Source organism: Pseudorca crassidens, chromosome 15, assembly GCF_039906515.1.
Source record: "Pseudorca crassidens isolate mPseCra1 chromosome 15, mPseCra1.hap1, whole genome shotgun sequence".
Taxonomy (NCBI): domain Eukaryota; kingdom Metazoa; phylum Chordata; class Mammalia; order Artiodactyla; family Delphinidae; genus Pseudorca; species Pseudorca crassidens.
Genome location: NC_090310.1, coordinates 61,744,545 through 61,759,475, shown reverse-complemented (window position 1 = coordinate 61,759,475; position 14,931 = coordinate 61,744,545). Strand labels below are relative to the sequence as shown.

Genomic DNA, 14,931 nt, shown 5'->3' with positions numbered 1-14,931 from the left:
AGGCAAATGAGAAAATGTGGGTACATTTGAGCACAATCTAGCAGAGGGCATAGTTAGTGCCAGATTTGATATTTAGCTGGTCCTCACAGACTCCCTGTTTATGATAGTATCTGTTCTGATATGGTTAGTTGGTGCCCATGCCGGAACATGCAGTCATTGTTAGCTATTGGTTTATTATTAGGCCTCCTCCCCCACCTGTCCAAGGCATGTACACAGTCAGTGCTCAGTCACTGACAATTCAATCAGAGAATGAAAAACACCATCTGGGATAGAAAGAGGCTGAGTCCAAACTGAGCAATGCCCTACACCCAAACAGTGACTCACACCTAAAACTTTTGCTCATCTGGAAGGGGTGTGAGAGTTAATTTTTCTAATCCTCTTTAAAAACACGTATTTTTTTTCTCTTGACTGGTTTAACTATTGGAAACTTGGAAAATTCATACAAGCAGAAAGAAGAAATTAACTGCTGTTATTTATAATGCATTCATACATTGTATAATTGTATAATACATTACACAGTGTATAATACATTGTATAATACATTGTATAATTGTATAATACATAATACATTGTATAATTGTATAATACATTATACATTGTATAATACATTTATACAATGGTAATACACATTTATACAATGGTAATATCACATTGTGATATTACCATTATGTATTTAATGCATATTTATGTTGTACATAGTTCTTTGAAACATACTTTTAAAAAATTTAATACTTTCTTAGTGTTTTCCCCATACTTTAAGTGTATATATATATATATATATATATTTTGCGGTACGCGGGCCTCTCACTGTTGTGGCCTCTCCCGTTGTGGAGCACAGGCTCCGGACACGCAGGCTCAGCGGCCATGGCTCACGGGCCCAGCCGCTCCACGGCATGTGGGATCTTTCCGGACCGGGGCATGAACCCGTGTCCCCTGCATTGGCAGGTGGACTCTCAACCACTGTGCCACCAGGGAAGCCCTTTAAGTGTATTTTAACCGCATCATTTTTAATGACTGCATAATATTCCTCATCAGAAAGTGGGGATAATTAAAGGTACCTATCTCAGAGGGTTATGCCATGAGCACTGACAAGAGTTTTGTCATGCAAAGCTAACTGGTATGTAAAAAACTTAGTTCTTCTGCAGGATGGATTTATATAACCAATCTCCTTTCACTGAGCACTGAATTTATTTCCATTATTTTGCTATGATAAATAACGCTGGACTATATTAATCTTTGCTCACATTTTTGGTTATTTCCTTAGTAAATTTCGGGACTGCTGGGCATGCACATCTTAACGCTAACCCACTCATCATTGTGCAGTGAGGGGAACAGAGAGGGAAATGGGCTTGCACTGCCTCACACAGCGCGTTAGCTGAAGTCGGGACTAGGAACCAGCTGGGGACCAAGAGAAAGTCCCGGGTGAGCAAGGAAAAGAATTAGGTGCCTGAGCTGAAAAGGCTGCCGGAAGAACCTGAGGCCACGGGGGAGGTGAGCGGCCGGGAGGGGCTGCGGAGCCGGGGTGCTTCCTTGCCCTGCCGAAGCTACGCGGTCGCCTGGCAACGCGGGCCGCGCGGCGTTCGAACGGAAGAGAGAAACCAATCAGGATTTCCAGGGCAAACCATTCCGGTGTCGGGGGTGGGAGTGGGGCGGCGCGCTCACTTCCCCTTCCCCTGCGCCCCAGGACCTTCGCTCTGTTGGGGGCCTTGGGACAGTCAGGTCCCCCGGCTTATCTCAGTTAAGGAGGACAGCTCCGAAGAGGCCCCGCGGGTCCTCACGTGGGGCTGAGGCCTCCCGAGCCGCGTTGGGTGCGGCCATTCCCCGCCTGGGTCCGAGCTGTCAGCCTCCTCAAGACCCGCTCTGGAGGAGCCGGACTCGCCTAGCGTGGGCTCCAGGTGAGGGCACGGGTGGTCCGGGGCGCGAGCCCGGGACTAGGGGGTCTCCATTCACCGGGCGCCTGCGGTGCGCGTCCTCCCTGAGTGGTACCAGCGGAGAGGTTGTGGTACCCCATTTCACAGATGAGAACGCTGAGGCTCAGGAAGGCAAGTGTCCTGCTCAGGCGAAGTCTGGCAGAGAAGCCGATTCAGGTCCTTCTGCTCCATCTCTCAGCCTCTAGTCTAGGTAGATCTAGATTTACCTTGAGAAACCCAGACGGGTAACCGGTGGTCACTTTCTTAGCCTCTGATCAACCGGAACATGGCCAGTAGAGCTCAGGCAGCATCCCCTCCCGTCTGCCTCTTCGCCACAGCGTCCTGGGGTCTCCTGCAGGGCATCTGTCTTCACTTCCCCGGAAAGCCAGCGGGTGGATTTAGGGCTCACTTGGGATCCTTCCGCTTACGGGGCTCTGAATTACAGTGCTGTCCCTCTCAGAAAGAAGAGCTGGGGGGATCGGGCAGGACTGACATTTCTGAGCTAGGTGCCAGGTGAGCAGCTGATGGTTTGGCCCTGGACTCTTGGACCTTTGGCTGTAGGACTCTTGGGAATCTACCCCAGGTTGGGGGAAAGGGTAGAGGCACACCCTCAACGGAAGACACTAGTCACCAGAGACTTTGGAGTTGGGGGTGGGCCCGGGACCCCTCCTGGTAGAGCATCTGACCTACACCAGGCCTTGTTTCCTGGGGAGCGCCCACCCACAGGTTGCTATTGTTGTTTTCATTTTGTAGGTGGGGAAACTGAGGTTCTAAGAAGTTAAGCCCCTTGCTCAAAGTCACATGGTCAGACTTGGCAACTCTGGGGCTGGTTCCCAGTCTATCTGGCTTCCATCTTAGAATTCTAGACACTCAGAATTGTAGCATCTGGGAGTCTTGAATCTCTTCAAGGGGAGTTACTTACCCTCTCTCCTCCAAAGCCGTAGACGAGCTCTGGGAGATCAGAAAGAAAACAAGTCTTTTCTTCATTCTTTCAACAGATATTTACTGCCTTCATATGCCCTGCCCTCCACCTTGTCTATTTTGTTTTTCCCAGTAGCATTTACCCCATCTGATGTCATATAATTTCACTTATTAGCGAGTTTATTATCTTCCCTGACTGGAATGTGATACAGGGAGGGGCTAGGGTGAGGCAAGTGAGGTAGTTGCCTCCAGTGCAAAATTGAGGGGTACCCAAAGCCCCAGTAATCAAATGACTAAAGCTAACATTGATCATTTGCTCTGTGTTCTGCTGGTGGGAGACCAACTGGTATGGCCTCCATGGAGCACAGTCCCCATCTCTGTCACAATTACACATGCATCCCCCTGACCTAGCTGTCCCACTTCTAGGCAGAATGACGTAGGCACAGTGAGGCTGCAGTGTGGTTTGTAATAGAGACTAGATACACACGCTCAGTGGCCATCGGTAGGGGCTGATGGGCTCTTTATGTACTCATGTACTGATGTAGCACAACATATATTAAGTTTATTAATAACATAATATATGTTAATAACACGTATTATTAAGAACAACATATATTATTCAGTGAAAGACGAAAACAGTGCACAGAGCATGTTGCTATATGCATAAAAAATAGAAAGAATATATGTCCATTATTGCTTGCATGTGCCTAAAATCTCCGTGGAAGGACATACAACTGTTTGATCACAACGATTCCTGCAGGGAGGGGAACTGGGTGGCTGGGGATAGGAATGGAGGGAGTTTTTTTTTTTTTTAAACTTCATTCCCTTTATAGCTTTTGAACTTTGAGCCATGCACATGTATCATCTGGTTGAAAAAAATATATATGTATGTATTTTAGATTATTTATCTAATCATGAGACCACTGCCCTGTCTGTGATCTGTCATTAACTTGCTCGTGACTTTGGGCTAGTTTCTTCATTTCCCTGGGCCGAGAAAAGAAGCCATGATGGTGAGCTCAGGCCCAGGCAGGGGGCAATCTGGGCCAGGAAGTGGGCTAGGTTGTGGGTCTGTCCCAACCCCACCTTCCCTACCTTATCCTGTGTGCCAGGCCCTTCCCTAAGGCTTTGCATGTGGTATCTCTCTTAGTTTCCACTGCAAGTCCCTTTGTCCTCATTTTGCAAGCTCAGGTGCAAACCTGAGGCCCAGCGGATTGAGTTGGTGGAGGTGTGAGGTCGTGGGCCAAACAGTAGATCCCTGCCTTAGGTGGCTGCACCCACACCCCTCGCACAGCCTGTTTGCCTCTCCCTTCCTAAGGTCTGTGCAAGGTTGACCCGGGCAAGGCTGACTCCAGGCAAGCCAGGGCATGAGCATCTGGGAAAATTCTAGAAATAGTGTGGGGTCTGGTGTGGCCCTGGAGGATGCCCAGCTGGGTGTCTCTGACCCTGACAGCTGGGCTGAAATCGAGCTGGGTTGTCCTACTGGCTGGCTGTCTCTGCTGCCAGGAGCCTTCCTGAATCCCTCTGGGGCAGGAGAGGGCCTCCCTGTCTCTGCCCAAGTCTGGGCTGAGCTCCTGCTGAATAGAATGAGAAGCAGGTGGAAGGGAGGGGTGAGGTGGGAGAGCACAATGTCATGAAAATGAAAAACATCAGAAACCACACCTCCTGCCCCCTTAGCAAAAAATAGAAATCCCTGACACCTCTTGAGCCCTTACCGTGTGCTAAGTACTTTACAAGTATGAACTCCTTTAATTCTCTCAATTCTATGATGTATGGTGGTTATTACTGCCGTTATTTCCTCCTTATGAAGGGAAACTGAGCACAAGAGATGTTTAATAACTTGCACCTAGAGCTGGAATTGGAATCCAGGGAGTCTGGCTCTAGACTCTGTACCCTCTTTTTTTTCTTTTTTTTTTTTAATGTATATAAAATACAATTTACCATTTTAACCATTTTTAAGTGTACAGTCTAGTGGCATGAAGTTCATTCACATTGTTGTGCAACCATCACTAATGGAAACTCCATACCCATTGAACAGTAGTAATTCCTCATTCTCTTCTCCCTCCAGCCCCTGGCAATCACCTTTCTACTTTCTGCCTCTATGAATTTGACCACTCGAGGTACATCATATAAGTGGAATCATACAGTGTTTGTTCTTTTGTGACTGGCTTATTTCACTTAGCATAATGCCTTTAAGTTTCATCCATGTTTGTTTATCTATTTATCTGTCAGTGGACACTTGGGTTGTTTCCACCTTTTGGCTATTGTGAATAATGCTACTATGAGCACTGGTGTACAAATATCTGTTCAAGTCCCTCCTTTCAGTTCTTTGGGGCATATACCCAGAAGTAGAATTGCTGGATCCTATAGTAATTCTATTAAAAAATTTTGCCTAACCGCCACACTGTTTCCACAGTGGCTGCGCCATTTTATATTCCCAACAGTGCACAAGATTTCTAATTTCTCCTCATCCTCATCAACACTTGTTATTTTCTGTTTTTGTTTGTATTATTATTATTATTTTTTTGTGGTACGCGGTCCTGGCTCCGGACGCGCAGGCTCAGCAGCCATGGCTCACGGGCCCAGCCTCTTGGCGGCATGTGGGATCCTCCCGGACCGGGGCGCGAACCCGTGTCCCCTGCATCGGCAGGCGGACTCTCAACCACTGCGCCACCAGGGAAGCCCCATTTGTATGTTTGATAATGGCTGTCTTATGGGTGTGATATGGTATCTCATTCTGGTTTTGATTTGCATTTCCCTAATGATAAGTGATGCTGAGCACCTTTTCTTGTACTTATTGGCTATTTGTATACCTTCTTTTGGAGAAATATCCACTCAAGTGAGTCTGCATTCTTAGATTTGTAACCTCTGAGAGAAGGGGTCAACATTCAGTCTGGGCTGATGAAGAGCTCACCCAGGAGCTGGGCATTGGAGCATCTGTTTGGTTGAATAGTTATCACAGCGCACATTTTGGTGGCGCTTGTCATGTACAGGCCTCACACTGGGAGGGAGGCACTGGTAGGGATCCTGTTTTACAGCTGGGGAAACCAAAGCATGGAGAAGTTAAGTATCTTACCCAAGTTTCAGAGCTAATCACTGGTGGAGCTGGGTTTGAACTCACTCAGGTTGGTCCTAGAGTCCATGCTACAGGGGTGGCCAGGGCGCTGGAGTGGAAAAGGGCATTGCCAGCCGTGGACCCAGTGTGTGCTGGCAGCTTTGGAGGACGGACAGGGCTCAGCTAGAGCTGTCTGGATCCCAGCTTGAATAGGGGCTCCTGGAGGCTGGAGGAGGAGTGGGACGGGGTGGGGGAAGGCCTGCGTCAGGGTTGGGGGTTGGGAGGAGGCTTGGTGCTGAGGGGCCTTGGTCTTTGAGGTGGGCTCAAAGTCCAAGGGTTTTAGTCCTGCCCCTTGGTCAATGGCATCCCCTCCTGTGCTTTGTCACTGGAGGAAGGAAATATGGAAGAGTGCGATGGAGTTCTTAGCCCAATGGGCGAGATAGGAAACAAGTGATAGCGAATATCTAAAATGACAGGGTGCGATGAATGTTTGGAAGGGAACAAACTGGGTAAAAGAGTTGACAGGAGCCTCAGGGTGGTCAGGGAAGCCTCTCTGAAGTGGCGAAGAGGGAAGAGGTTCCAGGCAGAGAAAGGATGGTGCAAAGGCCCTGAGGCAAGAAAGACCTTGGTGTGCTCAGGAACAGCAGGGAGGACTCTGGCTGGAGCAGGAAAAGCTGGAGATGAGGTGGGAGAGGAGGGCAGGGACTGGATCTTGGAGGGCCTGAGGGCCAAGTGGAGAGTTTGGATTTTATTCTAAGGAGATGGGGAGCCTTGGGGGCTGGGGCTGGGGTGGTTTAAGCAGAGCTGTGATGACATCTGATTTCTGTTGGGAAGACATTGCCATTATTGCCCTCATTTTATAGCTGAGGAAACAAGACCCAGAACCATAGCCAGGGAGTGATTCCTAAGGTGGCTTCTCCCTCTGGGGCCCAGAGAGAGAGGCTATAGATTCCTTAGGAGTTCCCCGGTGAGTGGCCAAAGCCCAACACTGAGGACTATCTTCTCCACACCCCTGCTCCCCAGACCCGGGCCCGCGTTCAAGTTCTGGCTCTGCCATTTACCAGCTGTGACCTCAGGCAAGTGGCCCCACCTCTCCATGCCTCAGTTTTCTCAGCTGTCAAATGGTCATAATAGTAGTATCTACCTTATAGTGTAGGTGTGGGATTAAACGTGTTAACACATACAAAGAGCTTAGAACAAATGCCAGGTACAAAGAAAGCACTTGGAAAAGGTCTCACCCATTTAATAAAAATTGTCACTGTTGTCTTGCTTTTACTACTGTTAGACCCTAACTGAGCACAACCACTCCCCCTAATGCTTCCCCATTGTTGCCTTAGCGGAGGGCTAGGCAGGGACCCAGCAGGCTGCCTTATCCCCCTAAAATCAGGGCCCAGGGGCTGGAAGGGGCTTCAGGGCTGACTCACTCCCAGGTGGAGGAGAGCTGTTCCTTGAGTCGCTTCCTGTCCCCTCATGCCCTCCACCCCAACCCTGGTGCAGCCCCTACCAGGCACAGACATGGAAGTGGGCCCTCTTTGACCTCCCTGGGGCTCAGGTCGGAGCCCAGTGCGCAATTACTTCTCTGGGCCTCAGAATCCCAGTGGAAACTGGCTTAATCAAATGTCCCACCTGAAGTGACATAATAGAGCTTGGGCTGGCAGAAGAGACAATCACCTCCCTCCCAGGAGTTCCTTCCTGCAGGGTTACAGTCTCCTCTTCTGTAAAATGGGGATGAAATAGTTCCTCCCTCCCAGGGCGGTCCAGAGATTTAAATAAGTACAGTGTCTGGCACTCAAAAATTCTAGTTATTATTATTTCTATTATTGCTGTCCTTACTAATGTTTACAGCTTGCACAAAGCTTCTGCAGGCACTCTCAAGCTCTAAGAACTCACACTGACCTGGCCTGGAAGGTAGGACTTTCCTTTATGGACAGAATGGAAGGCCAGAGAGGTCCAGCAACCTGCCTGGGGACACACAGCTAGAAAGGAGTGGCATTAATTAAGGCTTGATCTGGGGGGAAAGTGCCCAGGTTGGACTCTCCAGGGTGACTTTGGCAACTGACTCAGCCTGTCCTAGCCTCAGTTTTCCATTAGTCAAATGGGGATAATAATAGAGCTCCCCTTGTAGGGGTTGTTGGGAAGATTAAAATGGGTTAATTAACACCAGGAAAAGTTAATACATTAACTGCTGGTCATTGTGGCTGTGGGAAGGGGGACTCAGTTTTTCCATCTCCAAGATGGGTCCGGTTGCCTGAGCTGTCCACTAAGACTCTGTGTGCCAGATGTGCGGGCCAGTGCAGCTGTGGGATAGGTGGGCCTGGCTCTCGGAAGAACTTCCTGGGGTCGGTCGGGGGCGGCTGGGATCGGGTCCCGGCCGCTGCCTGGCTTTCGTTCTCCCTTTTCGAGTAATACCTGGTCCGGCGTGTTCACCTGCCCGGGGCTGGCCGCCGGAAGTTGCGCAAACGCGTGTTACCTGAGCCCAGGTGGGCCGGGCCTGGGCAGCGCAGAGCGGCGGCAAGGGCTCAGCCAGGTACGTGCGGGCCGGAGCCGGGGGCACGGGGCCGGGGTCGGGGGCTGCCCGGGCACCTCTCCCTCCTCCTCAGGGAAGGCGGGGACCGGGCAGGGACTCACCTTCAGGCCTGGACGAGGCTGTAGGAATCGGCAATCAGCTCCCTCATTTAAGAGCCAGGACAACCCGGGCTCAGAGAGGGGAGGCGAGCAGACAGAATCACAGAGCACGCCGCCGCTGGGAATCTCCAGGATTGCCCCCAGTTGGGAAGGGCAAAAGCCAGACCAGGGATCCGTGCTCCCCCTACTCCCCCTCGAGGCTGACGCCAGGGAAGCCGGTGGGGAGTGAGCAAGGTGAGGCTGCATGCCCCGGGGATGCCAATGAGAAGGGCCCGGGACCGGCGCTTCTGCGGTCATTTGTGGGTAATGTTTGAAATCCGTGGGTAGGGCGTTGGGCGATGAGAGGAGGCCTCAGACAGGACACGAGTCCCACGCGGGGACCGGGACCCTGGCTTTAACTTTCAGGAGCCACCGCACATCGTGCTTTGCCCACCGGTGAAATGAGTCTTGTTCACTGATTAGCATCCTTTGTCCGCCGCTTAGGCTCGGGCAGACGCTTCTGGAGAATGCTTAGAGACCCCTGCGAGAGGGGCGGTCTCAGGAGTTGGGTCAAATTCATAATAAAAACAAGGAGCCCAGTTCATGCAGCGCCGCCTTTTTAACAGGTGCTGAGGAAAGTCCTCGACTTGTTTTTATCGCTCGATCCTCACGGTGACCTGGAGGATCAGGAAGGTGTATTTTTAACAGCATTTCACACATAAGGAAACCCAGTGTGGAAGAGGCGCAGCTGCTTGCGCAAGGCGCACAGCGGGCGAGGGGGCCAGCTCCGGGCGAGACGGCCAGCGGCCCTAAAGCCGGGTTTGGCTTCTAGCATCTGTCCGGGTGCCGCCGGAAGAGCCCCTGGGGTCCGCACGTCCGGCCCGAGGGGGTGGGGGCCCGAGCCGGGTGGGGGGCGGAGGGGGGGGTGTCGCAGAACGTTTGCCCTAGCCCTGCCCATCTGACCTCCTTCCTCCTTCTGTTTCCCGGGATGGTGCCCGGGAGGAAACCAATGCCACCAACGGGTTGGACTGGTTTGGGAGGCGGGGGCCCGGGGGTAGGGCAGAGTCTAGCTACGGTGACAGGGCTCAGCAAGGCTGCCTTTCCTGTGACCCTTCCCTCCTGACGTCTCCTTGGGGGTGGGCCCTGAGTGGGGCAGCCTTTCTCTCCCACCTACTCCATCCCTTCTAACTCGGGAGCAGCTCTGGCTCTGGGCCAACAGCCCCCAAGGTTCTATTGTCAACTTGCCTTTGCTGCAGAGATCTCAGACTGGGGGCTGGGGGCCAGACTGGGGCGGGGGGCAGATATGTTTGCAGGTATGTTTTGTTTGCCCTGTCCATGCACTGTTTTTAAAATTATTATTATCAAATATGCTAAGAATCTAGAGTTTCCATGCAATTCTGGGTTCCCAGCTTCCTAGAACATCCTATACCTACCATCTTGGACCCATATGCCTACAGTAGGGTGGGTATGCCCCTCTCTATTTTATCCCTGGTCTGCCTGCTTACATTTGGTCCCCATAGGTATTTCAGGTCAGTAAATATTTATTGACTGCCTATTATGTGTAAAGAGTAATACCTTGAAACTGAGATACAGTGAACAAAACGGACACCCCCCACCCCCACCCCCTTCATGGAGCTGTTTTAGGAGAATGTGAGCAACAATGAGTAAAACTATTCGTTTTTTTTTAGATAAGTGAATCAGGCTTCATATGAATTTGTGTCTTATTTATTGTCTCTGGGACCTAGGTTGGTTACTTCTTTGAGTCTCAGTTTCTCCATCTGTAAAAATGAGGTGACAATGACCTGTATCACAGACTTGTTGGAAGATTACAGGAGAGGATGGTGTCAAATGTCTAGAAGACAGATTCCTCTCTCCCCTCCCCCATCCAGACTCTTCCCTCCTGGCATTCCGGATGTCTAGGTGGGGCTGTCCAACATAGCTTTCTGCTACGGCTGGAAATGCTCTAATCTGTGCTGTCTAGTATAGTGACCACTGGCCACATGTGACTATTGAGCCCTTAAAATGTGGCTAGTGTGATTCAGGAACTGAATTGTGTGTATTTACTATAAATTTAAAGTTAAGGCTGAGTAGCCGTATGTGGCTAGTGGCTGTTGAATTAGACAATACAGGTTTAGACGGCCTGAGCTACAGGTCCTCTTGAGGATCGCCTAGACAGAGTCCCTTTCCCCCATTTTACACAAGGAAGGGTTCAGGACTTGGTCTATGGGTTTTCTTCTGGCCCATCTCCAGGGGACGGCGGGGGGCACTTTGTGGCTCTAGCCCTTCCTTGGAAAAAAGGTCAGGGGTGGCCTGAGGTCTGGGGTACTGGGCCCTGATGCTTAGGTGGTCATGTGGAGACCTGTGCATCCGGATGTGGGCCCTCCTGCCTATGCGTGTCCGTCCTACTGCTGCTGGCAGATCCGGAGTCTGCTGGATGCTCCTAAGCAGGGCTGTGTGATCTTGGGCATTTCCAGCTTCTCTCAGAGCAGCATAGCTCAGGGCTGACGTTTCCACCTGACAGGCATCCGTGGATTGCTGTGGGCCTGGCATTGGAATTTCATACTGGAAGCTAATGGGTGTCTGGACTCCATTGGGGCAGGGGTGGGGACTTTCTACACTCCTCCTCCACAAGCTCTGCTGCTATGCCTGGGGCCTGGCATGTCTAGGCGGGTGGCACAGGGCAGCTTCCTGCCTGGGTGAGTGTGGGGTGGAGGTGGTACCAGGCTTCCTGTGGGCATTCCAGGTGGGGTGTGGGGTTGGAGCCCTTTCTCTTGGTCACTCAACCCCAAGACCCCTGCGCAAGCACCTCCCTGCTTGGAGGCAAGGGGCAGAGCCACCAACTTGCTGAATTAGCTTAATCAAGCTCACCTCCCTGGGCTTCAGTTTACGCATTTGCAAGATGGAACTGTGAAGAGGACCCACTCTTCACAGTTGAGCCGGCTGGTGCCCAGCACTCAGCCTGGAACCCCCTTTGCTTCCTTTAAAATGTGCCATGTCCCATCTTTTCTGCACAGGCTGCCCGTGTCTTTCTTCTTTGGCACCTTTTTTTTCTCTCTGCCTCAGCTGGGCTGGGCCCTCGGAGAAGGAGGGGGGGTGGGCGGAGTCACAGGCCCGTGAGCGGGTGCTTTCTGCCTGCTTATTGGCTCTCTGTGAATCAGAGGCGTGGCCTTTACCTTTTAATGGGGAAGGCGTCTTCAGCTTTTCTCAATCTTTGCTGAGCCTTTGTCTGAGTGTGGTCTGCCCCTTTCTTTCTTTCCTCCGCCGCAGCCGTTGCGGTGTCCAGCTGCCAGCTTTCCGCCTGGATCTCTGTCTCCTCATTTCTCCAGTCTCCTCAGACAGAAGCCCTCGGGGTATGTAACAGCCATGCCTGTGGACACGCTGACTCCGGGAGCCCGAGACACCCCCGCCCTACCTTTCCGCCTACAGACCAAGGTCCCCGGCTACCAGCTACAGCGGCCAGCAGACTGTGGAGCCCGGAAACCTAGTGCTGTAGAGCGCCTGGAGGCCGACAAGGCCAAGTATGTCAAGAGCCTGCATGTGGCCAATACCCGCCAGGAACCTGTGCAGCCCCTGCTGTGCAAACAACCACTCTTCAGCCCTGGAACTCGCCGCACGGTGCTCACGCCTTGCCGCCGAGTCCTGCCTGGCCCCGGCCGCCGGCCCCAGCTGGACCTGGACATCCTGAGCAGCCTCATCAACTTGTGTGATAGTCCTGTGTCCCCTGCTGAGGCCAGCCGTACCCCCGGACGGTCAGAGGGGGCCCGCCAGGCTCCCCCAGCCACCCCCCCACGCCCACCACCCAGTATTGCTGCAGTCCGCCGAGTGGATGTCCTTCCCCTGCCGGCGTCACCTGCCCAGCCCTGCCCATCACCAGGCACTGCCGCCACCTCTAGCCCGGCCCGGCCCCCAGGTTTGCAACGCTCCAAGTCAGACCTGAGTGAGCGCTTCTCCCGGGCAGCAGCTGACCTGGAGAGATTTTTTAACTTCTGCGGCCTGGACCAGGAGGAGGCACGGGGATTGGGTGTGGCCCACCTAGCCCGGGCCAACTCAGACATCGTGTCCCTGGCTGGGCCCAGTGCTGGGCCGGCTAGCTCCGAGGGGGGCTGCTCCCGCCGCAGCTCTGCCACCATCGAGGAGCTGGCTCGGGAGCGCGTTCCCTATGGTGTGTCAGTGATAGAGCGCAACGCCCGGGTGATCAAATGGCTGTATGGGTTGCGACAAGCGCGAGAGACTCCAGCAGCTGAGGGCTAGGCCTCCATGGGACTCGACATTCGCCACGGGACAGATCTTAGAGAAGCCATAGGCCCCTTGACCTCTCCTGCATCCATTCCCTGGCTTGGGGCAGACCAGAAGCTGCTGCCTCATGTGAACTTGCTACAGAGGCAAAGCCTCAGAGTCTGGACCAGCATCCGTCTGACAAGGACTGACCCGGAGAGAGTTGGCTCTTGACCTTGGACTACCGCCTACGCCTCACATGTGGGGTTTTGACGTGGATGGACCCCTGCTTGTAGGTTTGGATTTGGGGCACTTAGCCCTTCCCACTGAGAGTGAGGGACCAAGGGATCTCACCAGAGCTGTCTACCCAGCAGCTCTGTTTCTTTCTTCCTTCCTTGGCCTCTGTCCTTTACTGACTTCCTCTTCCTTACCCAGTGGGCCTTGGTTCCCTGGGAACTCACCCTGGGGTGGGGGTAGGAAGGAGTGGCCTACCCACATTTTTCAAGGGGCTTGCCAGCCTGGGCCTAGGTGGGTAGACTACAGAAAGGACTGGTAGGAGTCTGCACTGCTCTGACTTCCCTCCTCTTGGTTAATAAACACAAATGCTTGTTTTTCAAGGGCTGGGTCATCAGACTCTTCTGTGTACACAAGGAGGGGTGGGGGAAGTCTTGGGGTGGGGCCTTCAAAACTCAGTGATTGCCCAGCCCAGGATCTGGGGGGTATGAGGCCAGTGGCTGGCTCTGCCTGAGACTCGCCTCACAGGGCACCCTCATAACCCCTCTGGGAGGCTAGCTGATGGGCCTCCTTCATAGTGGAGGACGCTGGGTCTGGCCACAGAGTGGATCAGGAAAGAACTGAGAAGAGGACTGGAGACTTTCCCCTGCACCAGGAAGGGTACCTGCCTGGGAAAGGCTGACAGGTACATGGACCCTCCCCAACCGTAAGTATTCTGCCCTTTCCCACCCCAGCCCAGTTCCCAAGAGGGCAGGAAGCTCAGAGGGGGCAAGCCCTGAACTTGAGGTCACACAGGCCATCGATTGGAGGTTGGAAGTGGAAGTCCTTAGAGGAAGAGGGACTTGAGGTGTATAGCAAAAACGAGTGGCCTTGCCTCCAACTCTAGGTGACCCTGGGAAAGCCAGTCCTCCCTCTCTGGGCCTCCGTGGGAGAGTTGGAGGCATGGTCCTGCTTGGGTTGGGGGAAGGGGAAGGAGGTGGCTGGCACTGGGCTGTGAGGTCTCGGCTCCTTTCCATCTCCCTCCAGGTTAGTTACCTGCTAGGAGACCCCCGCCCCCCACCCTTGGCTGGTGAAGCAGCCAGGGCCGGGCACACAAAGGGTGAGAGCCTGGGTGGCCTCTGTATCCCCTCTTCCCATGGGGGGGTGGCAGGGCTGGGTGGTGCTTCCTCTCCCGCAGGCTGCCTGGGCTGCAGCGCTCAGAAACAGGAAGCTCTAATGGGGGCCCTGGTGACAGGTTTGATGTAGGTTTTATTTTAAGCATAAAGAGGAGATTTCCGTTGGGCTGTTGACAAACATCCAGGTCAGCCCAGCTGTCTGTCTGTCTGACAGTCCACAACCAGTCCCCAGGCTTGGCTGGGCCTGGGCCATTTGGGGAAACAAGGGGAAATCGGGTTATAGAAGAGGATGGTGTTCAAATTCATGAGAATGGAGTTCACCCCTCGTGATACAGATGGGGAGACTGAGGCATAGGAGGGGGATGACCCACCATAGGCTCCCAGCAAGTTTGGCAACTCAGGAGTGGCGCCTTCTGGTCCCCAGGTTAAAGGAGTGATGGAGTCGGGGGGATAATCTGGGTAAGCTCTGCAGCGGTCGTGTCCTTTGAGGTGTCAAAGACCTTTCCCTCCAAGGCAACCCAGACAGAATTCGGTGCTAAGGGTTGCCCCTTGCCATGAGCTGCCAGACCCCCAGAAACACAAGAAGGTGGGAGTGTTGGCTGCATTTTACGTGTGAAGAAATTGAGGTTTGGGTCACAGAACTGTTGGTGATGGGCTGGGAGACCCCTTGTTCCTGGAGGAAGTTTCAGTACTGGGCTCAGACCTTTCATACTAAACCTGTCACTGAGTCCTCAAGGTGGCTTCTTCATGGTCACCTGAGAAGGTCACCTCTTGTCTTAGAGCAGGGAGGGGTAGTGGCTTGCGGGCTGTCACAGAGCGGGCCTGCACTCCAGCCTGGGGTCACACCCTGGGCTGCTGGACACCCCAGTCACCGGCACTC

At 53.0% G+C, this 14,931-nt stretch overlaps 1 protein-coding gene across 2 annotated transcripts; it reads left to right on the top strand.

Annotated features, from left to right (window-relative positions):
- Window positions 1-1,670: 1,670 nt before the first annotated feature.
- Window positions 1,671-13,319, top strand: FAM110A (family with sequence similarity 110 member A). 2 transcript variants are annotated; one of them, XM_067707725.1, is made up of 2 exons: window positions 1,671-1,895; window positions 11,755-13,319. In XM_067707725.1, the coding sequence occupies exon 2, from the start codon at window positions 11,851-11,853 to the stop codon at window positions 12,736-12,738; it is 888 nt and encodes a 295-aa protein (XP_067563826.1). In that variant the 5' UTR covers window positions 1,671-1,895; window positions 11,755-11,850; the 3' UTR covers window positions 12,739-13,319. The 2 variants fall into 2 exon arrangements, with proteins under 2 accessions (XP_067563826.1, XP_067563827.1); XM_067707726.1 differs by lacking the exon at window positions 1,671-1,895 and adding an exon at window positions 8,485-8,742.
- The last annotated feature ends 1,612 nt before the right edge of the window (window positions 13,320-14,931 follow it).